The following is a 24,952-nucleotide window of genomic DNA, read 5'->3' on the forward strand; positions in this document are numbered from 1 at the left end:
TGCTTTGCTTTGTGGGTGCAAAATTACCAAGTATCAAATTAGAAAAAGGTGAGTTTGGTCACAGACAGTCAAGCAACCAACTTGCAGGCTCTTGGTTTTAGGGCTATGTCTTTCTCATGGCAGTAGTTAGCACTTTAATTAAAGCAATAAACCCAGAACAAACCCTCTGGGTGTCAGGGCAGATGATGGGTGGAGTTTTATTTGTGGGTTAAAAAACCCTCCACATCCTGCTTTTCCTTCCAGCTGCTTACCTGTCACAGGTGGCAAAGCAGGATTGCTTTACTTGAATTAAATGCAGTTATTCTTATTTAGATGCTCATGCCCCCTTTGAAAGGTGTTTTTGCTTTGATGCAATCCTTGGAGCTGATGCCTCAGTGTGTTTTGGAGAGGACTGTTCTCCTTCAGGCAGTGCAGCTTAATACAAGAGGCAAATACAGAGAAAGACTGCTGCAATTAAATCCTGCCTGCCCTGAGCCCTGCAGCATCCCCTGTTCCCTGCACACAATGCTGCCTTTGACTGGGCTCTGGCTGGGGGCACAGGAACCTGTGCCTCACAGGAGGGTGTGCAGCCTCAGGCTGCAGGCTGTGTGCCTGTGGCTGGTGCTCTGCTCAGAAGCAGAAAAAGCATTGTTGAATACCTTGTTATTCCTGCTTCCTCTGCCCTGCTGTCCTCTCCGTGGGTAGCTGCTGGGAAGGGCTGTCCATGTGCCCAGGAAACAGAGGGGCCTGGGGGATCTCACTGCAGGGACAGGGCTCACAACCCTGCCCTGCCACTGACAGCGCTGCATGGCTTCCAAATCACTTCACTTCTTGAAACCTCACTTCACTTTTTTTTGGAACAACTGGCACAATTTTTTCGGAGTAATTGAAACACTGAGAAAAACTTGCTGAGTGGGCCAGAATCAAGCTCTGGTGAATTGAGTATCCTTGTGTCTCTTCTGATGGTGCAGAGTCATAGCATGAGGTCCATGAGTACCTGTGTTACCCAGGTGATTTCTACAAGTGTTACAGAGTATTTTTATATATGTGTGGTTATGTAGATTAAGTTGCATCTAAGCCTTCTGTCTTAAGAAATGAAATAGGGTTTTTTGGAGGAAATGATCTTTCAGGAAAAGTAAAAGAAAGAAGCAGATAAGAACTCTACTTGAGTTTTGCTAAGGTTATTAAAACAGGAGGAAATGGGATCCTAGGTTTTGTCAAAACACATTTGTGTAAGCCTAACAGGGCCTAAAATAACCTGACACTGCCCTGTTGAAAGAGACAAATAAGCCTGTAAAAATTCTTGGTGTAGGAGATGGGGAAGCCCCAGCAGCCTTGCAGTGTTACCCAGTGCTCCTGCAAAGGGCCCCTCAGCCCTGAGAGTGTGCCTGCTCATCCTGTGCTGCCTCTTGGAGTCTGGCAGTTGGCAGAGATATTTACATTTACCGCCCTGGAAGGCTGAAAATGTGTCCCTGAAAGTCACTTGAAGGTAAGATCATTTCCAAATTTCTCGAACCATACCAACCACATGCTAAATTAAATTGTACTCTGGCACAATACTTCTCAGTGATGTGGTTTTAATTAGTGTTCTTTGCATTAATGGCTGCATGCATCTGCTGGGATCCGTGTGCTATCAGTTCTTTGGGGATCATGCTACAGGAATTTCCTTTAGACAGTATCATTGGTCATGACTGAGAGTGATTCATGGTGCAGTTTTCTTGGTGTCTGGGTGACCTCTCAAAGTTTGTCTTCACTGTCAAATTAGCTCATATTATGGTTTGAGGGCTGCCCTTAAGTTGACTCCCTCCTGCACATAAAGCCCCTTATATGAGCAGGCTGTTAACCCAAGCCAATATAATGCTGCTGCTGCTGCTAATTTGAACAAGGACATAAGTAAAGCCTGAGTGAGCACATCATCTGAGCCACTAACAGAACCTCTCAGTGGTGGGGCACAGCTTCACCCATGTGGGTGCTGTGTATCCTCTTGGGGTCCTGCAGAGTCCCCTTCTCTCAAAGCACTCAGAGCAGCAATCTGGGATATCCACCTCGCTGGTGCCCTGTGTCTTGGTGCCCTTAGCTCCTTCTAGGAGGTAGCTCTTTGCCATGCTGTGGGCCATTTCTGGGCTGCATTTCAGAGTCTGTGTGAGCTGGGTGCTTTGCACTTGTAGGCAGCACCCTGTACCTGGGGTACCTATAACAGAAATCACAAAGGGCTTAGCTTGGGGCACAGTGGCTGAAAAGCTGCCTGGTGAGAGAGGGCCAGGAGGTGCTGGTGGACAGCTGTCTGAACATGAGCTAGCAAGTGCCCAGGTGACCAAGGGCAGTGGTCTTGGCACCCTGGCTTGTACCTGCAGTGGTGTGGCCAGCAGGGACTTGGGCCATTGATCATCTTCAGCACTGGCCATGCATTGAATCCTGGGTTCAGTTCTGGGCCCCCCACTCAGGACACAGTGAGGTGCTGGAGCACGTGCAGAGGAAGGGACTGGAGCACAGCTCTAATGACAAGAGGCTGCAGTAGCTCTTTGGCTGCCCTTGCCTCATGGGAGTGGACTTTAGACCTGTCCTGTGCACAGCAGTCAAAAATGGACTAAAACTACTTCTTTCTGTCCTGGCTGTCCATACAACCAACTGAATCCACAGAATCTCTGATGGCTTTGTGCTTCAGCATTAATGCTCACCTGTCACTGCTTACAAGGACCCTGCAGTCTCTCTGGCACCTCACAATCTTGTTTAAAAGAGACATCTGAGCATGCTTTCTTCCTGCACAGCTGTACACTCTTAGCATGAGCAGTGTGCTCCCTCTCTTGCTCCCCTGGCCCCCATCCCCAAACTAATTCAGCTGCAGCCATGCTTTTCATACCCACTCAAGTGTGCATGGGGCCTCCATTCCAGGGCTGTAAAGCCATCTACAAACATGTGGGAAGAGGATGGTGCCTATTCAGTGAGCTGCAGACTAGGCAGCTATCTTTCGACAGATGAGCCAGAGGAATTTCTACTGCAGGGCTCAATTGTTCTGGGCCCTCGCTCCCTTTTGTGCAGGAGCAATGAAAAGTTGTGTTATGACAACAGTTGACAAAGTGTTTAATGAAAGCCACAGTTGGCAGTGACAGAATTTCGAGCCATCCTCCTTTTCTCCAATGCCTGTCATCAAAAGGTGCAGAAACACTTTTGACATAATCTTCTGCACTGACAGATTAATGGTTTTGATGTAAGGGTTGGAAACTTTCACCTTGCAGAACAGAATTGAGCCATCATCATGGTGGACAGAGACCAGGAGCCATGTATGTCTCTGTTCCTTTGTCTGGTTTTCAACAGAGTGGCTTTTCTCTGCACTGGTCAAGGTCCCAAAGCAGAGCCAAAACTTGGACATAAACTCCTGTTCTACCCTGCGCCTTGCCCAAGGGGGCAGGGTTGGCCTCTCACAGGTGAAAGAACTGACTGACCCCTCCTCACAGGCAAGCAGGACTTTCTGTGACAGCATTGCTTCTTTTGGGAGGTAGTTTGAGCATACCCAGTTATTTAACAAGACTTTCACTTCAGTCTCTGCAGAATTCAGTGATCCACAGTGCCACTTCCACAATGCCAACTGAAGGCAAACACTGCTTTCTTATTTGAAGACTGCAGTGGCTGAAAAGATAGAACAGGGCCCTTCCCATATTGATTTAACAGGCTCTCAGTTCCTCATCATGGGCATCTTAGTGACAGGAGGGGAAAACCCTACATTGTTGGATTAGCCAATACAAGGAAGAGTTGAAGTTTGTAATGGATAAATAATATGTAGAGAACTTTTCATGTCAGTAAATCAGAGTAAAGTTTAAAAACATTTACCAGCTTTTCTTTTTCAATAGAAGCTAATATGAAAAAAACCCGTCTGAGTGTTAGGGGCCACTCAGGTTGGTGCTTCTGCTCTTTCTCCTCTGCTAGCTGTAGAACTTCTAACCTTTGGTGGATGCTTCCCTGAACTCACAGCTCAGGTTCTTGAATTTACCTTAGTTGACTTCTGTTTTCTCTCCACGTTGCCTTGGAGGGATCAGAATATCCTTCCAAGAGTAATTTAACATACCCATGCAGAGAAGCAGGGCACTGGGCAGTTTGTGGGCAGCCCCACTTTTGGGCTCAGCTAACCTCAAATGTAGGTGCCAGGAAGTGGGCAGAATATGCACCAAAGCCATGGGCTCTTGGAACTGGCATAAAACACTGTAGGTGATGCTTTATAAACTGGCTTTGAAGAGGTGCTCAGGGTGAGAGATACCTCAGAGGGCTGGGCAGGTGCTGATTTGGGGAAGGACAAGGTTTTGGTGTTGGGAGTTGATGTCTCTCTTTCTTTGAGGAAGACATTTTGGAAAACTGGCAGAAACATTTGTTTGATGATTCATTGGGCAACTGTGGCATCATCCCAAGGGCTCCTCGAGAAGGAATGCATTCTCTGCTACAGAGGAACAGCAAAAGTGCCAGCTTTCAGTGATGGGACAGCTGTGTCCCTGGGCTTGGCATCTCCAGTCGGCCTCCACTGCTGCTGTGCTCAGCTCAGAGAGGCCAACCTGGTGGGGACATTAAAGCCCTGCAGTGCTTCAGTGATGAACGTCTGGGACCCACACTTAGGGGTGGGAGAGCCCCACGACCGCAAGTTTTGAGCTCCCTTCTTTATTTGCATTACTGGAGCCCAGCCACGATTGAGGCCTCATTTCATCAGCATCAGGCAAACCAAGACAATACCTACCTCAATTTTATTTACAGTCTAAATAGACAAGACAGACAAAGGGTGACTGTGGAAACAAAAGCTCTGGAGAGGTGATGTGACATGACCCGGTCACACAGCAGGAGATTAAGAGAGCCAGGAATAGACAGAGGTTTCCTGACTCCCAGTCCCAAAGATCTATCTATTGAAACATGTTAATTTTCTCTCACTTAAATGCTGTGACTGGCATGCCACATACAGCCTAGTGAAGGGATCAGAGCTCTGGGAAACACATCCTTTGATTGCTAATGCTTCAGGCTAGAAATTCTTGGGTATTTCAATATAAGTTAAAATACAGCTAGTGCCAGAAACTCAGTAAAATTTATTTTGGCATATCTATGTAATTTCAGGTCTCCTGTTTATTTGGTACTGACTGTATTTCTAGCTTTCATTTCCTTACTGATTTTTGAGCAGTGTAGTGTACATTTAGTGAGGATGCTTGGCGGTTGGGGTGAGTAGTGTGGGGGGAACCGAAGACTTTGGTGTTCAAGAGGATGGAGTTCAGCTGCATTTCTGCAGCAGCTTTTGGGAAGTCTTTCTGTTGCTGCTGCAGCAAAATCTGTCTGTGCTCTCTGAAGAGCCAGCTACTTGTGCAGTGACTTTGATGTTCAAATGTCCTGAATGGCAGCAGCAATAATCAGGAAGTTGCTTTGGGTGATGTTAAACTGTGGCCATGAAATCCTTTAATTTATGGAGATCTTGTTTTTTCACTTGTGAACTTTGGAGGTTCATGTCAGCATCACTCAGTGCTTGAGCACAGGCTAAGCCAGGGATCTGGTCCCTCTGGCAAGTGCAGGGAGGATCAGTTCTGGTGCATGTGTTCTTGTTTCTTGCTTCATAAAACAGCCTCTTAGCCTATTGCAGAGGAATGTGTTGAGGAGAAATACATTGCCTGAAAATGTGAAATCTGGCTGTAGTAAAAGGCATAGAAATACATGAAAACAGATGGATTCACGCACCATCATGTCTGATTGTATTTCCCCCTTTTAGTTTGTCACTTGTATTTCTGTGTCAGCTTTATTGTGCTGAGCCTGTAGGACGTTAGCTGTTGTATTTTCTCTTTTTGCCTGTAGATCAGGCAGGGACAAGCTCCAACCTGATCTTACTGTGTGGTTAAAAAAAAAAAAAGTAGTAATGTAATCTGTGGGCAAATTGCACTTTAATTCGTAATTGTGCTATGAATATGGACTTGGCTTTCAAACACACTCTGAGTTTAAACTGCAGTTTGACTTTTATTTAGATGAATGCCTTTGAGTTCATAGTGAAATGGATATCTGCTGTAGGCTGGTATTGATTTAAAGGTCTCTTGAGTGTTTTAAAAGACAGTAGGGGCTTACAGGACAGCATATTTTAAACTGAGATGCTTGGTTAGGTTTTACACTCCTGTATAGCTTCAGTTCTAGGCTCTGTTAAGAGCCAGCCTGTGTTGTTGATTTGTGGAGCATTCTTCCACAGCAGGTATTGGCAAAAAAATTTGAACATTTTGGGCAAGATGCAAGGAGCTGCTTTCAGAACTGAAATGATGGGGAATGGCGTGATGTGAGAGCCATCAAATGATTCCTTGTGCAGGGGAACGCTTTGAGGACTTCCCATAAATGCATTACAAGGGGCCAGGTGATCAATATCTGCTTTTTACCTTAAAAGAGGTGTTTATCACTTCCTGCAAAGTTGGTAAGCTTTGTAGTCTTTCAAGTCTTGGTATTTGTAAGGCTGCTGTGAGCCTGGGTTTCTCTCTGCAGTGCCACAGAGTGCAGTGTGTTAGTGTGAGCACTTCAGGAGATATTTTCCATCTGTGCTCTTCTGTCAGCTGCCTTTTCTCTGTGTGTGCCTCAGCTCCTGGGCCATGGAGCATTGGTAAAAGTTCAGTAGGTGCCTCGGTGACTTAGATCCTGTTTGGGTTCCAGACCTGCTTGCTTTCTGTGGGCACAAAGCAAAGAAAAACCCAAACCAGGGAAGATTGGCCAGTTTTCTAGTCAGACTGGCTTGGTGGCTTGAATAAGCAGCTCCATGTTTGAGGGCTTATCTAAAATCAGGCCATGAATCTTTTGGGTTGTGTTCAGAGGTGCAGTAAGAGGGTGTAACCTCCCTGCAGAGGAGGCAGGAGGGTTGAATTTTACCCAGGGTAATATCCCAGAGCAGGGTGTGGAGCAAAGTAAAATTAAAGAAGATCCCCTCACAATTTCCTTACAATTTACTGTGGTTGCTTTTCTGCTACCACCCATCAATTTGCCTCCTCCCTCTTTAGATTACACACTCACAGAAACATGCCAGCACTGCATACAGAATGGTAATTAAAGCACTTGTTACTTTCTGCATCATTAGTCACTTGGGCTTAATTGATCTGGTTAGTCCCTAGCTGCAGGTTTGACCTGTCCTGTGTGGTGTGCTGAGGGTGCATGTCTTGGAGGGAACTGTGTGATGCTACAGCAGAGCATGGCAAAGCTCTTGGAGTTGGCAAGATAATAATTTGCATTATTTTGCCTGTTTGCCGCCCCTAGCAATCCTTCCAGTGTGTTCCTTCCTGCAGCATGTTGAGCTCTGGATGTGTTTCCAATCAGGGATGTCCTGTGAGGCAGATCTGCTCTCCCACCAGCTGCTTTCAGATAATACAGCACAACCCATTTGTCATCCATCGGTGCTAGAATATGATTTAGGTTTAGGTTTGGGCTGTTGGATAGTTGGAAAGTGTTGGCTGGGATTGTTGAGGAGCAAAGTGTGTACTACTATGTGGCTTGAAAGCTGTATTCACTGATTAAAAAAAACCCATGTAGTGATAGACTAATTATATCATCTTGTTAGAAAATGTAGAAAAATATTTTAATAATATTAGACAAGTAGAAAAAATATTAGAAAAAATATGTTTACACATAGTAAGTGTAAACATGTGTAAAATGTTACGTGTAAAATACACAAAATATGTGTATTTTGTGTGTAACACACAGTGGTATAAAAAATACCCTGTGTGAATATAGCTATAAAATATTTAGTGGAAGGTTTGTTGATTGTTTCAGTTCAGACTTTAATTTGTCAGGAAACATGCTATTCATCTGTGATTAGTTTTGTGGTTGGAAATAATCAATAGTAGAATAATAAATGCAATTGTGTAATATGAAGACAAATTAAAACCACACTAATCTAATGCAAAAGAGGAAGAAGACTGGGGAGAGCTAGATAAGATTTTTGTCGTGTAACTAATGTATTAGTGAATACACTCATGTATTCAGCAGAAAAGTGCTGTTTTAAGTTCTCTTTTAAAAAAGAACAAACCCCAAGCCTTCCCAGTGCAATCCAGAATAATTAAGATGACTGTTTTGCTGAGCAGGGTGAGTGTATTTTGCTGATCCCACTGTCTTTTATTTTAACAGAAACCTGAGCTACAACAAGTTGGCAGAGATTGATCCTTCTGTCTTTGCAGAGCTGTCGAACCTGCAGGAAGTGTAAGTATTCCTTCAAAGGTTTTAATTGTATTTTGCCAGGGCTGCTTGTGGGCTCTGAGGAAATTATATCTCGTTTCCTAAGACAGTACCTCCTTTAGCTAAGTTGAATGAGCAGGTCTGACTTGGTGTGGAGTTTTTTCCCCTCTGTATTGTATCTGGGCTGTTTTTTTTAAACTAATCAATGAGCAGAACACAACAACCCAATTAAAACAGCAGAGCTGTTATTGGAAATCACTGGAGTTTTCCTCCCTCGGTGTTGTGCAATGCTTGGAGGCAGCAGTTTAGCACACCTGAACACACACACAAAGCTCCTTGCTGAAAGCATAACCCTGAAGCAAGGCACAGCAGCCTGGATTGTGATACCTGATGCCAACCTAGCCCAAATCTCCCAGGAAACAAAGGTGTAGTGTAGTGGATAACAAAGCACTTAACTGTGCCTCCTCCTCTCTCAGACATTTGTGCTGCTTTTGGAACCAGAACAAACTCTGTTGGAAGTCTTGCTAGAAGAGGCTAAACCAGCAGAGCTGTCTTCTGCTCTGGTGGGGAACAGAGGAGCTGGTGAAGGTCTGAGTGGCTGTGCCAGACCCTCCTTGCTGGTAAAACAAACCTATTTCACTGAACTGCAGATTTTCCAAGCTCCTGGTCTCTGTGAAGGCTCAGCAGTTTCACTCAGAGAGGGGCTGCACTGTCAGCCCTTCACAGCGATTCCTGGAGCTGTGATTTTGGGGTTTAAAAACCAAAAGTGACTAGATTGCAGGCGGTGGGCTGAGGTAATGAGCTCGTGTTTGCCTGGTGAATCGCTGGCATACTTGAGGTTTGGGCTCTGTTTGAAGAGCTACTGGTGCCTCATGGGAAACTGAAAAAACATTTCCTTTCAGAAACAATACTGTGCTCTATCAAGCATTTTCTCTTGTCCTCTGTCTGTTTTCATTAAGTGTTGGTTCTGGGACTCAAGGAGGGGCCAGATCCTGTGATTCTTAAATAGGCAAAAAGTGGAATTTTCTCTGACTGATGCCTGCTGGATTGGACTGTGGAGATTAATGTAGCATCCCTCTCGTGGCCTGATTGCCCCTGGCTCCTCTGTTTACATGAACAGTAGGGACTTGCTGGGAATCATGAGTAAGTGAGGAATGTCTGTCAGAAGTGACTGCAGTGCTCTGAAATCAGCTCTGTGTGATCTTTAGAGAGAAAGTGATGTGGGTCGGCAGAACACTGCCTGCAGGATCTGTTTCCTCAACTTCTCTTTTCACTGTGGAAAGCCTTAAATTGCTCTGTGCTTAAAGAAGAGAATTGAAGCCCTGATTCTGTGAGACTTTAGAATTATCCTAACATGACTGTGGCTTAGCAATGGCTTTTATTCATGGGAGTGCCTGAAGGTGTGTGACTTCAGGGAGCATGGGGTTAGAAATGTGTGTGGCTTCTGATTCCCCAGGTAGGGAATTCCCTTGAACAAAGTACTGTGCATGTGTGTAAGAGCAGGACAGGGCCTGCACTGAACAGTTACATGCTGTAAAAAGGTGTCAGGGTTTCTGGGGAGATAAGTGATGCAGCCACAATGTAATGGGTAGATAAGAGCTGCTTGCTGTGTCAGAAAGACAGGGTTAGGGAATAGGGAGAGAGCAGAAGAGTGGGTAGGAGGGAAAGGGAGCAGTCAGAAATGGGAGGCTGGAGGGGAGGCAGAGGTCTGGAGCAGAGCCTGGAAGGCAGGCTCTGGGAAGTCTGAGGGACAAGCTCTATTAAAAGCCCTATCTACTAATCTTGGTTGCTTTTGAATAACAGCTAAACCACAGACCACTGAAATAAACTTCATTTCACAAGGAGAACCACATCTATATTGCCAGAGCATCTTCTTTCTGCGGGTTTTTTTTTTAAGCACTTGACAAACATTCATGAAATAAGCATCATGCTGTGGCACGTCTCGAGAGCAAGTCAGTGTTTCTCTGTGCATGCTGTGCTGGGCAAACCAAGGCACCCTCAGGGAAAGAGATTGCCCCAAATAATAGATGCATTGATAAGACCTGAACCTCCCATGATGCTTCAAACATGCTGTCTGTGGTTCCTGAGCATTACACAAGGCTTAAAACTCTGTGTGTGTCTCTCCATGTGAGTAATTAGTGTGGTATATTTTGAAAACATTTTGTTTTCCCTTGATTTAAAGAAAATATCTGCAGACCAAAAGATTTAAACTTCATCCCTTATCTTCGATGCTCTGCTTTGCTTTATTGAGATTCTGATAAAGTCAGAGCAGAATTTACCCTACACTTCTCCCTGAGTTTAGGCAGTTGTTTGTGTGCTTTGTTTTGGTGGCATTTATGAGAGGCTTTTAGAAAAGTTTTAAGTCTGTGTAGGATGAGATTTAATGGCTCAAAGTGATTCAAAACCCTGTGATCCCACTTGCTCTGAAATAAGTGCTTGAGGCTCAGGCTAGGGGCTGGACTGGGACATTACTTTCCTTCAGGACACTTGATCTTTCCCTCATCCCTTTTGGTGCCTTCATCTGGTGACAATCCCCTGGTGTCAATCCATTCTCATTCCATGGATGGATGGATGGATGGATGGAGGGTGCTGCTGTGGGGTTTCTGGGGTTTCCTCAGGTCACATGGATCATGGAATCCACCAAACGGATGGTTTCATGGCTCTCAGGCTTTCCAGGGCCATTGGTAGCAAAGAAAGTAGTAACTACGCTAAAATTCCACTCCAAACAACTCACCTTTTCTTTTCTAAAGTGCCTTTCACTGAAAGCTCTGGAGAGCTGTGCTATTTTTGAGCAGGCTCCATTTCAGCTTGACACCAGCCTGGCAACTGGACTGTAAATATTTTATATGGGTGGCCCCCCCTCCTCCTCTGCCTCAGCATCCAGAGCGTTTGTGTCGTCAAAGGTGAGGGCTGGGGAAGGAGACTGAAAGTTTTTAAACTTGTTGAGCCCAGCTGGTCTGTTTTGAGGGTTTTTTTCCCCCTCCTTTTTTATTTTTTATTTTTCAATTCCTTTACATAGGGAAAAGGGGAAGATGAGTGGGAAATCCCAGGCAAATACAGGGCTTGGCTGTCTCCTCTGTGTCAGCAAATGGTGCCTGTGAGCCAAGAGAGAAAATGAGGTGGGAGAACCACTTCTGACTGATTCCTGACATGACAGGAGGCTGATATATGAATATCACACTTATGTCAGAGGAGGGTTTGACCAGTTGTTAGATGCTGGTTGGTGTCAGAGCTGCTTAACCAGAGCTGACCCAGGCTCCTTCTTCTCCACAAGATGCTTAGTTAAATGTTAATGAAAACATGCTCAAATAAGCATTTTAATGCTCTTTCCAGCTTGCTTTGTACCTTTGGAAGCTCTAGACCATGTTGTAATATGAGCAACAGTGAGCTTTTAGTTGCAGAGTGGAGCTCCTTGCTGAATTGCAATGCATCTGGCTTTTTTCCCTTACATTTTAAGGCATGGGTATAATGTCAGAGGCAGAGGAAAGCTTTTATCCCAGCAGTGCTTGGAACTCCTCGTGAAATCAAATATCTTGCCTCCTCTCAGAGGAGCCAAAAGGGAAGTTCTGGGATAAATGTGCCACTGCCCTCTCCCACCTGCCAAAAATAGTGTTAAAAGGAAAGAAGAGGGGGAAAAAAAAAAAGCCATCATAATTTAAGTTTGCCCCTACTCATGCCTGTGACTTAGCAACCCTCAGCTGTGTGGCTCTGGGATGCTGTGCTTTGCACCCAAATTGTGACCTTGCCAGGATCCTCTGCAGAAGGGGAGCACTTGGAAGGCCCACGGTGACCCAGAGGCTGTGCCTGGAGCAGCAGTGGTGGGAGCAGGGGGGCTTTGGGGGTCCTAGGGAGCCTGGCCAGGGCTTGGCTGTGATCACTGCGGCGACAGGGGGGAGTGGGCAAGGAGACTGAGAAATTAGGTAATTTTCAAGCAGCCAGACGAGCGACTGTTACAGTAATTAATTGACTAATTCACCGTACAAACAAGGGCTCTTTAAAGCAAGGAAGAGCCAGTCACATGGCAAGGATCTGTTTTCAGTCAGAAAAGCACTTGAAGCATTGGGCCCTGGCAGGGGACGTGTCTGTGCTGGTGGCTGCAGGAGCTGATGGCCTGTGGTGCCATTAACCAGGCACTCTGTGTGCTCCCCAGCTGCCTGGAGCAGGGCCCTGTGCCTGGTGACATTGCTGTGCCTGGTGACATTTCTGCTGCCTTTGTGAGGAAATCCCTCTGGGATTTCCAGAGCTGGGCCTGCTGTGGAGAGGATGCCATGAGGTTGTGCCCCCAGGCCCTGACCTGGTGTGAGCAGGGCCTGCTGCTTGGGGAAGGGTTAAATTCCTGTCCTGAGCCATGGCACACATGGCCTTGAGGTGCAAAATCCTCCTGCCTCAGGTTTGACTCTGGAAACACTGGCTAGTGGAGGGCTGTGAAGCAGAAACCTCTGAAGTAGGTTTTGTATGTTGCATGTGGTTAAGTACTTCCAAAGGACTGTTAATGTATTGTGAAAGCACAGCTTGTTTATTTCTCACTCAGGCAAATTTGTAACACAGGCCACGAGAGGGCTGTGGCACAATGCTTTCCTGCCTGGCACTTAGGCAGTGCCTAAAGTGGATGGCAGTGGGGGAAAAAGCTTGTAAAGGACATATGGTGGAACCAGTGGTGTATTAAAGAGTAAGGTGTGGCCATCAGAGAAAAACCCCTTTAGATGGAGGCTTCTGCCTCAGTGCCAGCCCTCCCCTTCTCCTCCTGTATTCCTGGGCACAGGCTGCTTGCCTTCAACCCTCAATTTCTGTTTCTTGCAGGAGGCTGGACCACAACGAGCTGAGTGCCATTCCCTCGCTGGGATCTGCTGCTTCCAGTGTCCGCTCCCTCCACCTGTAAGTCACTGTCCCCTCCTCTGGCTCTGGGCTCTCTCTGGGGAGGGTTTAGCTGCTTCTGGGGAGGGTTTCGTGGGTGTCACACTCATTCCTGCTGACTCTAGATTTTGGGTTTTGGCTTCTTAAGAAATTTAAGAATTAATTAACCTTAATGAAGAAACATCATCTGGAGTGTGATTTGTGTGAGGTTGTGCGTTATGCTTATGATCAGTGGTAACTTATGACAGTAAATTCCACAGGTTGAATAAAACTTTTTTTCTCCTCTGCCTTTGGGTTTCAACCTTTAGGTCATACTTGTGCTATTAAATTTTACATTTTCTTTATTGTTCTTTTTTTCCTTGGCACTGTTCTGATCATTTCTTTCCTCTTAAAGCCAGAGACTATTCATATCTTAATCTTTTAGGGAACTCATTCCAGACCTGTTTTTATTATTTTTTTCAACTTCTTTTTAACACTTTCTTTTGAGAGAGCAGTGATTGTAAAGCATGGTCTGCAGAACTTTGGTAGTTCAGATGACCACAGAAGCATCAGACACGTGAGAACTCTTTTGTATTGGCCCCCAAGGATCTTGGGTTGATGGTGCTGCTCAAGGGAATAAAATATTAATATATCAAACTATTTAGTATCTAAAGAGTGTGGACTTCTAAAATGATTTCTTGCATGTGTCTGCTTGTACTTGCACTGAGAAGGAATTTTGCTGAGGTATGCATGATACCTCCCAGATTCCTGGGAATTCTTTGTGGCTAATAGGGACTCCAGCAAAATGCTGGAGCAGTTCAGGTGGTGGCTTCCAGCCTGCATGGCCCTGCAGTACACCTGCAGGCAGGTATCTGGGCTCTCCATGGATTTGGTGCTTCTTGTGGTGGAAAATGCCTGTGACCACACCACCAGCTGATTGGCCTCTCTTGCTCAAAAGGCTCTGACTTAACTCTGAGGCAGTCTTTATCTGCTGACTTACTGTGCTGCCACACGTGTGCTGTGCACCAGAGTTTGAAAAAGACCTCCAGAAATCTGATTTATGGATGGAAAGCTTGCATAGAATTTGCCATCCAGGGATATAGTTTTAGGCCCCCCAGATCGGCTTCTCTTTCTCATGAAGTCTATAAATGCTCTGAGTTCCACAAGCCCCTGTTGTTATTTTTGCTATTAATTTAGCCATTGGCAAAGACCCAAATTGCTGGAGCTTTGGATTTTTCATTCCTGAAATGAAATGAGCAGTTTGGAAAGGGGGAATAATGGCTTCTGGAAGGCAGTAGATTTACGGCTCATCTGAAATTTCAGAGTGGTGCAGAAGGAAGGAGAAGCTACAAAGCCAAATGATAAAAGGATGGTATTCTGAACAAACCTGCTTAGTATCACTTTCCAGAAATCTGAATTGCTCTCCTCAGCTGCTGCACATAAATAACTCTGATAGCAGGATTCGTAATACTGCTGTCATACTTCTGCAAGAAGGGTCTCTTTGTTTAGCTTGTATTAGAGAGTGCCACTTTTCCCCCTTGCATTTCCTTTTAATTTTTATCAGAGACAAAAATAACCTGAAAGATGTTTTAAAGTACCTGCTCCAATCGATGTTGCTGACTCACATTGGAATCATTTGCTGAGGAAGTGAAGTTTTCTCCATCTTTGGGAGTCTGTAATCAATTGGTTGGCTTCCTAAAAGATGGGCCTTTAGTTCAACCCCAGGTTAATGGGCTTGATAGGCAAATCGGTGGGTAAAGTTGTTCAGCCTTGTGTGATGTAAGGAATCAGATTATATGGTCATACTGGTTTCTTCTGGCCTTCCAATCTGTGAAGTAATAATTGGGGTGCCTGCCAAACCAAACCCAGGGTGAAGACTCATAATGAAGACTTGTGTACTGAGAAACTGGTTTATGTTTAAGTGTATAGTGTTACAGTGTATTCTTAATGCTAAAGAAAAATAAATACATTTCCTTTTTTTTTTCCCCAGTGTTTAGAAATGTGTGAAGTGTGTTTACCTCACAAACCTCTGAAGTAGGTTTTGTATATTGCATGTGGTTAAGTATTTCCAAAGGACTGTTAATGTATTATAAAAGCAAGGCTTGTATATTTGTCACTCAAAACATCTCTTTTGAATGAGTTATTTCATCTCCTACTCTTCCTAAACAGGAGAAAACACTTTTTCTCCTTTAGGGCTGGGGGAAGCAATACTGCCCAACTCAGATTTCCCATAAAGTTTGGTGGTTGTGTGGAGGTTTTTTTGGGTTTTGCTTTTAAAATTTTTTTTTAAAAATGAACTTTGCTTTGCATTCCCTGCTTTTGGGTTTTCTGTACCTGTCTCCATCACCCAGAACTTCCCTGACCCCACACGTGTGAGGACCAAAGGCCAGTTAAGTATATATGTGAGAATCTGTTGAAGAGAGAATTCTCAAAGCTTTCTGCAAGCCTTTGGATGTCCCAGGCTGCAGATGGATGCAGACATAACATATGTATCAAAAATGCTTTGTCCTGATATACTGCCATGGAGTTTGGTGCAGTTATTCCTCGAAGAATCAGTTTGTTTGCCTTGCATGTTGAAAATATTGCCAAAGTCGTTCATTTCAGCAAGAGCAAACATAAGGGACTTGATAAGGCTTTTAATAGAACAGAAGGGAAAAATAATCTATGTACGGGTTACCAAATAAAGACAGACATTAAATGCAAACATCTGTTAGTGCAAACAAAAGCCAGGAAATTCAGCTGGGAGGGGGAGAGCCCGAATCTGGATTCATTCCGAAATTACATCGGAATAGCTGAGAGGAGAACCTTGCCTGAAATTCCCACAGCATTTGTAATTTAGTTACAGTTCCTAGACTTAGACATTTGGGAGTTGATGGCAGGATGTTTTCACTGACATGCTCTTGGCTGAGGATTTCCCATCCCAGTGCAGCTACAGTGTGTTAACTCTGAAGACTCTCGAGGAGACCGTGTTACCTGATCTGGTGGGGAAAGGGATAATGGAAGAAACCATTTATTTGCAGAACTTAGTCGGTTTATATCCAGCTTCCTCACTGATTTGCATGGAAGAACTCTTAGGCCTGCCAGGTTAAAGGAGCTGCAATCAGCCCTGCTCTGGTCTGTTATTATGGGTTTCCTACAAATCCCTGAGCAGCCACAAGCTCAGCCCTTACTCTGGGGTCTGTCTTCACTGCTGCTGCATCTACCTGCACATGAGTAACTGCACCCTGGAGGGGTTTTGGGGCATTTGGACAGATGATGGAGGTGAATCCTTGTCCTCTGCCCTGGCTCCAGGCCTGATTCAGTCAGCATCCTCTGCCATAGGCTGCTGGGCAGCTGTAGGGCTCAGTGGAGAGTGCTAACCAGACCTCTAGAGCAAGCCTGGTAAACAGACCACGCTCTGCCACATCCTTAGCTGGCCGGGAATTAAGGAAGTTAACAGATTAAACACTTAAAAATAACTTTCATTTCTTTCACTGTATGTCTTTTAAGCCTTCAGCCATTTAGGAACAAAGGGGACAGTGACCCACAGCAGTCAGCTGTGTGTTAGCAACAGGCAGAGCTGTTTGAGATGCTTTGGCCCCATCGTCTTGGTCTGAATAAGCACAGATAACAAGGAACTCAGAATAGGGATTTTTGGAGCAAAAGAGTGTGAAATAGGATTAGCTGATTCACAAGAAGATGCAGTGACACTGCAGTGTATTTACTGGAGAAGGCAAATCAATAGGACTACTCTGCTGCCAAACTGAGCAGAAAAGTCTCTTGAAGAAAATCAATCTTCTTTACAGACTCATTAATGTAAAAATCAATTCACATTAAACTGTAATTAAACAGAGAGCTAATAGGAGAAGGGTAAGTGATCTGCTGTGCCCCAGGCAAAATATATCATGTGAAATATGAAAACTAAATATGTGGGGAATTGGAAACTGGGAGTGGCAGGGAACATGCTAGGACTGCTTGGAAAAGGGCTGATGAGCTCAGATGCTGGTTGGGGCAGCATGATCCTCATGGAAAGGAGGATACTCAGTGCTATTCCAGCTGGATGTCAGGTAAGACAGGTCAAAGACTTCAGCCAGTCTCTTCCATTTGAGTTGCATGGTTTCTTGTAGAGCTTTTGCTCTTAAGTGCTGGGGATTTCTTTATACTTCTGGTTAAATTAGCCACATTGTTAAAATTGTGACCCTTGTTGCTTGTCTAACTTTGATTTTTCTTTGACTCTCATTAGACCTTTGTACTAGATTAAAGTTGGCTGGTCTTGGAAGACCATAATGTGGCATAATCAGGATCACGCTATTGAGCTGTTGTCTCATTCCTCCACAGTGAAGGCTTGCTTTAGTGCTGTTTGCCCTGCTTCACTTGTATTGTCAGATGGGGTTTGCAGAGAAAACCCATCTGAAAGCCCATGTGGTCCATTGGATTCTTTGAGCTACTGTTTTGCTTCCACCCAAGACAAAGGTTCTTGCTTTGCGAGCTGAAACAATGCAAGCAGCCTGTGCTCTGCTGCTCTGAGTGGGATCTCACAAATACACCTTCCTTTCTGCAAGACTTCCCGGGAGCTGTAGAGGTGGGATTGAGATCTGTGACTTCACTTCATCTTTGCTGTTCTAGTTAAGATGTTTGCAGAGTCTGTAGAGCATCAGGACTGCAGCTGCAGCTCTGTCCATGGCAGCCTCTCAGGGTGACCCTGTTAGAGGGAAGGGCTCAGAGCTGCTCCATCTGTGCCGCTCGTAGAGCACAGCTCAAGCCTGAGCTGGTCTCTACACGAGGTGTGAGCTCACTTTGTGTTCCTGGCTAGGCCAGAGTAAAAACCTCTGTGTGTAGGCGTGTTGAGAGCTGGGAAGTTTGGCTTGCAGGAGGATTGAGGTTTGAGCTAACAGACAGTACAGACGTAGTCTTGGAGGCCATTTGTGGCCTGGGATCCTGCTGTGCTAATTGCTGTACAAACAGAACAACTGCCTTGACCCCCAAGGGGTTTAATCTGCAAGTCATCTTTGCTGGAGTTAAAAAGGGATGATCTAACAATTAGAAATAAGGAGACTACTCTGTTAATTCCATCTGGGTCGCAGCAAGAGGTTTTGTGCTCATAAGCACAAAATCCAGATGACTCAGAGGCAGCCGTGCGCGGGGTCTGGTTGAAGTCAGCAGCCTCTGCTTGTGTGCAGGACGTGCCTTGGGCAGCTCAGAAAACCACTCTGCCTTCCACTCTTCCTCATTATTGGCCCAGAGGAAACTTTCTCTGGGAACTAAGGCACAGTGGTGTAGATAGATAAGTGGGAGCAGATTCGCCCCCAGCCCCTGCTTGCATCACCTATGAGGTGGAATGTCTGCAGGGGCCAGTTCTCCAGTGTCTGCTTAGGCAATTCCCCTTGCAGATGGAGAGAGTTGCTTTCTGAGAGTTACACTACTGAGCTTCTGGGTTTAGATGTGAAATACGTTAATATGGAAAGGGAAAATTAAAAGAATGCTGACAGGCTGTTCAGTGTGCAGCAATGTACAGGCATAAGATATTCTGAAACTCACCTCTGAAGTTTGTTATGCTCAGAGTTCATATTAAGGCTCTGGTGTGTAAAGTCTCCAAGTTTTTGAGGCCAAAGACTGCAGGAGCCTTTCCCAGTGGAGGAAACTCTCATTAATCATGTACTCCCAAGCACCAGAAGAGATGCTGTTTTGACTTTTCTTTTGGGCTGTTGGAACTGTTCTAATCATTTGCATGTCCTCTTTGAGCTTTTAGATATAGCATGAGTGCATGGAAATGGCAAAGGATCTGAGGCTATTCCAGGGAAATGAGTAATCGTTTCTTCTAGAAAAGCAACAGCAGTAAAGCACACAGTTATCAGACTCAACAAAAGAGCATCAGAAAGTAATCTGGGCACATACAGTGGAGTGTAAAAATTGGCCAGAGGATAAAGATAGTGAAAGTTGGTGGCAGCTCATGAAATACCAGTTACCCCTGGAGGCTGCTCTATTATGTATTTAATAACAAGCATTTTGTGCAGCCGTGGCAGCTTCTTCTGTGAGCAGAGAATTGCTTTGAGCTAGGCCAGACCTGCTCTGGCATTTGTGTGCTGCTTTGCAGGCCATGCTGGGTTAGTCTGTGTCTGGAGGGAGGAGAGGGCACCAATGGTCTTGTGGGACAGAACACAAGGTTAGGAGTTGGAATACTGGAAGAGGATCTTTTTGTGCATGACCCACATATTCATTATATCCCAAAGAAATTCCCTTTTGGGTGGATCTGCTTCCTCCATCTGCCTCAGGGCAGCTGGAACTCCTGGATGGAAAGCATCTCCAAGGGCAGGTGCATGTTTTATGTACAATGCACAAAGTGGCTTCCAAGTTCTGTCCCTCTGTAGATCAAGCCTAGATCAGTTGTTAGGGTCATCTGCAACCATGATCTTCTGTTAAGGTCAGTATGAAAAATAGCTTCATATTTGAGCCTTAGAATAGCCCAAAATTGCTCCTATTAATATCTGTGGTGGATTGACTGTCTCATTTAATGGCATATGGCAAATAAAGCACATGTCTACAAAAGCATTTCCTTTGTTAATCTTCACAGACCAAGCAGGTTTCAAATATAAATAACTTGCTGAGTTGAAAGTTTTTTTAGGATATTGGAGTTTCCTGCCTAAAAACTGCTGGCAGTGGCAATTAAGTTTGCTCAGAGGCGAGTAAAAGTCAAGTTGAAGCTACAGTAAAAGCAAGTTGAATTATTTTGGGGTAAAATTCTCTGTGTTCCTCTCTGAAAGCTTAGCCAATTCAGCTTTTTAACAAAATTGCACAATATAAAGAAGCTCTCAGTATGTGTTCCCACATCCCTACTGAGACTGAGCAGTTAGTTGCAGTTATCCTGGCTGTAGACAGTGGTGCTTGCTCAGAGCACGAAATAGATCCCAGAGAGGAGTAAGAACAGGGGTGGGGGTAGAATTGTGGGGTTTAAGTTGGGTGGTATAAAACACTGACACCATTAGGAATAGTGTAGGGTGAAGAAAATGTTCACTTGAATGTCATCCTTCCAGGTTAAGCTTAGAAGAGATTAGCAAAAAAGTCTGCTGAAAGTCCATTTCTAACTGAATACAAGCCAGCTATGTACTGGATTTTCTCTTTTTTTTTCACCCATGTCAAATTCCCCAATTAATTGCAGAAGTGAACAATAGAGATCATGTCAATAGTGATTATCTTGCAAAAGCAGCCCTGCTGGGGGTGTGCAGCATGGAAAATGTGATTGCTGGGTAAGATGGATGAGAAAGTGATCTGTCACACCTTCAGATGAAGTGATCACTTGAGAGGCCACGCTCCCTCACGTTTGTGTGCATAACTCCTGCTTGTTAACAGGAATTCCACGTGAATATTGATTGGGAATAAGTGGTTGGGTGAGTACATGTTCTGCCTGTCAAACCATTTAATGTTCAATTGCACATCAGGGAAAATAGCAAAGGTAGCTGGAAAATGAAATTGGAGTGCAAGGCTGTCTGAGTGAAAAGACAACTGTGTTAGTGGTCAGATCTGGGCAGATAAAATGAGTTGGGGAGAGGTAGAATTAAGAGTTGATGACAAAAGAATCTATAAATGGCTCATGGATTTTAGACTTAAATATTGTTTCCTGTCCAGTAGATCTGCAGATCTACTGCAGATCACACACTTTGTGCAAGCAGCTGCTGAACAGGGTGGTGATTAGCATGAGCAATCAGGCCAAGGGATTGGACTTTCTGTAATCCCTCAGATGCCCTGGAAAAGGAACATTTTTTGGTGATTTTACCCAGATATTTTTGCCATCAAGGTGGTTTCCTTGAGAAAGCAGTCATGTTTTTCAAAATAGGAGGAATTGAAGATGTAAATGGCCTTACTATAGAAGCTTGAAGAACTTACTGGCTAAGTGGTGGTGAATGCTTGCACTTGACTTTACAAGATCTTTACCAGGGAAGCTTGAACAGCCTGTTTTACACCAGCCTGGCTTAGCACAGAGGCAGTTCTACTCTAAAACCCAGATTTCCTCTCCTCCCTGGATGTTTTGACGCCTTGTTCTGGGATTTCCCAAAGCTACACTTCCTACTTGATGAGCTTTATTAGCAACAGGGTGCCTGTTCTTGTGAAGAGCAGCTCTTTTCTTTGCTAACTTGACCACTGCTTTTCCACATGGGAGCTATTCCTTCTTGCAGGCAGAGCAGTGTGAGCCGAGCAGAGCTCAGTGAAGTCTGCCCAGAGGCAATCTCTGTTCCTGTGACCTTGCTGACAAGACAGATAAGCCCTTTCAACAGAGCACAAGTGTGTGTCATGTTGGAGCAGACAGGACGCCAGCCTATCTACATCTCTCAAGTGTTAACAGGAGTTTGACTGGCCAGTCAAAAATGTATTTCTTCAAATGCTGCCTCTCTCAAGAGGCAGGTCTTTTAGCAGCTTCTGCTGCAAGTTCCATGACACTGAGAGTTTGATGGTGTGGAAGATGTATTTAAGTGTGTTGTCCTTTCTTAACCTCCCTTATCATCCATGTAGTTAAATCCTCCTGTTTTCATTGTGCTCCTGTCAAAGGTGGAAAAAGCCCCTGTGTCACATTATGGCTTAGAGACACAGACACTCCATGCTATCAAGAAGTCTGTTTGCAGTTAAAATTTGGATGAAAATTGCAGCATCATGGGCAGAGCCATTGCATTTGGTTTGCACTTGAATTGCTTCTCCCCTTGTGTTATTTTCCCCTCCTCACTCCCGTGGAGAGACAAAAGCAAAACAAAACCACCCACAAAACACATGCGCTCTCTAGGCTGCGGTGGATCTTACTTACTTTGATCATGTATTACACAAAGAGAAACTAAAATCAGTATCAGGATTTAAGGATGAAAGTGCCTCCATGCCCTGTGCTTTTGGATCTTCTTGGCTTTCAAATGGAAATGCCATCCTTGTTGATTAGAAGCACAAAACTTGCATTCAATGAAATGAAAGGAAGCTGCTGTCTGTGCTCCAGCCCCTGCTCTGTGCTGGTTCAGTTGACATCTGGGCTGGATCTGATTTTTGGGTTTCTGTTCTTCCTTATCACAGACCTGACTCATCTTTGAGGCAGTGATAAGGTGGGGGGCCTGGGCAGCAGCCCTGAAATGGGCCATGGACAGGTGTGGGGCTGTGGAGAGCAGGAACTCCTCAGAGCAGCAAACTGCTGGGGTGAAGCTAGCCTCTTTCTTGGCTTCAAAGAGTTGCTTATGCATTTAATTTGTGATAGAAAATTGAGTTTGGCTGGCATGTATCAGTGGCAGAAGAAAGCCCTTGACGGAGAAGCACAAGAGGAAAAGCCAGTGGCAGAGCAACAGAGTAGCAGACCAAAGATATGAGATGTAGAGCATGGAAACACTGACCTGACTGTCATCTGCCAGCAACTGAATGACCCCTTTCAAATACTGATGCAGCCCTTCCTTCAAAGAGGCTCTGCTGAGTGCCACGACCCCGTTCAGACAGCTGGTGCAGAGCCCTGTGGTTTCCTGCATTCTTGTGTGAAAACTGCCATTTACCTTATATGACTCTCTTCCTTCTATTCCCATGGGACAATTCTCCTCCTTAGCAGAGTTCAGTACTCAGAAGAGCCGCTCCTCTCCTTTGCAGCCTTTCTCAGTGCTTGCTCCAGATGGAGGTCAGGGAATGTGAGAAGTGACAGGAGCAGTGGCGTGGACAGAGAGCTGGAGGAGGGAGTGAAAGGCTCATAGAGCTCTGAGTGCTTGCAGACTGCCCCTTTCAATACCAGCAGTGAGGGTGTTCAGTGGCTTAGGGATCTGTCCCTCCCTTGTGCCTTTGGCCAAACTGCATCACAGGTAGGGCAGCCCCTGCTGAAGATACCTGGCCCCAGCCCTTGCAGGTGCATCCTCCACTGAGGGGTGTGCTCAGGGCCCTGCAGATCATCTCTGAGATGGTTTGGGGTCAAGTTCATAAAAGTTCAGGGAGGCTGGTTACAGAGAAGCTGTGCCAGACAATGAGAGATGCTTTGCACAGCCTGTTTAATGGATCTGTGCCCCCTGTGAATACATAATTTTAAAAGCTGCTGCAGAGCACAATCTTGATGAAGCATCCAGTGTAACCAGAAGGGAGCTGGTCCTCTTAGAACCACCCAGTTGCTGATGGGGGGACTGTGCCCATAACACAGACTATCTTGTCTTCAGGAATCTTTATTTGCTTTGATGTCACAGCAGGTTGTGTAATCTGCTGAAGAGATAAGACAGCCTCTGTTTTAAAGATGACTAAATTCTAATCCTGCCTGTCCCACACATTTTGTTCTCTTAATGGAATGGAATGCTGAAGGCTTAGGAAGTTGTATCTTGCAAAAAATATCCAAAATCATATGGTGGCAAGTCAAAGTCCAGTGAAAGGAAATGGAGATCAAAGTGTGTGAGGGAGAGAAAAATGACATGACTTACCTCAGTGGATCTAGCACACAGTGTAAGGTCATGTAAGAAGTCAGAAAGCTTACATAAACAGTGCTGGTTCAGAAATGTTCAAAGAGAATATGTATCTCAGTGGGTATGTGGTGGTTTTGGTTACAACAGGAGAAGAGCTTTCCTTGATGCAGTTCATACTTAACCCAACAAAACCCATTAAAGATTGTTTGTCAGATCCAGGCCTTTGCTTATGTCCAGCTGCTAGGAAAGATTCTAAAGAGAATGCTTGATCCCCTCCTCTTATCCATGTGGCTGCCTTATGAAGGAGCTGTGGGAGTGTGCCTGGCAGCAGGATAACATCTGCCCATGGTTGGGTACCCCGGGCACGAGGGTGCTCTGAGGCCACTGGGAGTGCAGCAGGTCAGTGCTTGCAGTCCATCAATGGGAGAGGCAGATGAGCTTGGTCCCGTGAGTGGCCACAGAGTAGCCTTTAATAACAGACAGTGAAAACATAGCCCCTGGGTCACACTGGGCTCACATGAACAGTCCTGTTGACTGCAGGGGAACTATTTGTGTGAGTAAGAGTTTGCTTGTGGGAGTAGAGTTCATAGCACAGCCCTCTGCAGGTGGCAGCTGCTCCCGGGTCTAAAGGGGGTGAATTAGCAAATCTTGTCTCCCAGACTGATTTCTGCCTCCAAACATCTGTGACCTGGAACAGAGGCACAGTCACTTACTTCTCTGTGAAAGGTTGCATTTTTCTCCACCCCTTCTATCTTCACAAAATCCCCCAAAATCCAGATTGTTTTTAAACCCCCCTGTCTTGTCCCAGCTGTGTGTAGCTGGGGGTAGTTTGCTTCATGCTACTCCATCCTAAACCATAAAACAGGGTGAGAACATGACCTGATAAATAAAAGCCCCCTGGAATATATCTGGTTTGAAGCTGATGTACAGCAGATGAATACATCAAATTTTCTGCTGTAGTTAGGTATAGTTGGAATAGCTCTGTCAGCTTGTTTAATGCATTATTCCTTTATATGATTTTAAGTGAAAAACAGTGTAAAATGGTCATAGATTTTGTTTGCTTCATCTTAGACCTTTTCCTGAAGGAGTGCTAGGGAGAGGGAAGATCCTGACTTACAGTCTTAAGTAGAGCATATAAACCTTTAAAGGAAAGTTTAGATACCTGTAAAAATTACACAAGTAGCTTTTTTTTTTCAGTGGTTTGGGGTTTGGTTTTTTTTGTTGTTGTTTTGGGCTTTTTGGGAGATGGTGTTTTTTTGGTTTGTTGGGTTGGTTTGTTTTGTGTCGCTGACCCTAAAATGCGGTGGCTGCCTGGCTTGCCACTGCTCTGCTCTTGTTGTGTGTGCAGCCAGCACCTGAACAAACAGAGCTGTATCTGTGACAGCCTGGGAATCTGCCAGGATTCCTCAGGGAAGGAGTGATTCAGAGCATCTGAGAAAAGTGGGGGCTGCTTCCATGTATCCTTGCTTCCTGTCCAAACAGCAACCCAGGCAGCCTTGCTCTGAAAGGACAGTGGGGCAGTTCCCATAAGCAAATACAGCTTTTGTGTTGGATAAAAATACACGTTCTTGTGACAGTGCAAAATCTTGTGCCTCATGGATTCTTCTGGAAAGGCTGATATG

The 24,952-nt window shown here is 45.0% G+C and overlaps 1 protein-coding gene across 1 annotated transcript in view; it reads left to right on the forward strand.

The window, feature by feature from the left end:
• LRIG1 (leucine rich repeats and immunoglobulin like domains 1) overlaps positions 1 to 24,952 on the forward strand; it is a 90,012-nt gene that overhangs the window by 27,508 nt on the left and 37,552 nt on the right. The window contains exons 2-3 of the mRNA XM_041425896.1: positions 8,083 to 8,154; positions 12,931 to 13,005. Coding sequence (XP_041281830.1) covers positions 8,083 to 8,154; positions 12,931 to 13,005 — 147 coding nt within the window. The remainder of the gene's footprint in view (positions 1 to 8,082; positions 8,155 to 12,930; positions 13,006 to 24,952) is intronic.

This window comes from Onychostruthus taczanowskii, unplaced genomic scaffold (genome assembly GCF_017590055.1).
Source record: "Onychostruthus taczanowskii isolate IOZ18803 unplaced genomic scaffold, ASM1759005v1 scaffold9, whole genome shotgun sequence".
Taxonomy (NCBI): Eukaryota; Metazoa; Chordata; class Aves; order Passeriformes; family Passeridae; genus Onychostruthus; species Onychostruthus taczanowskii.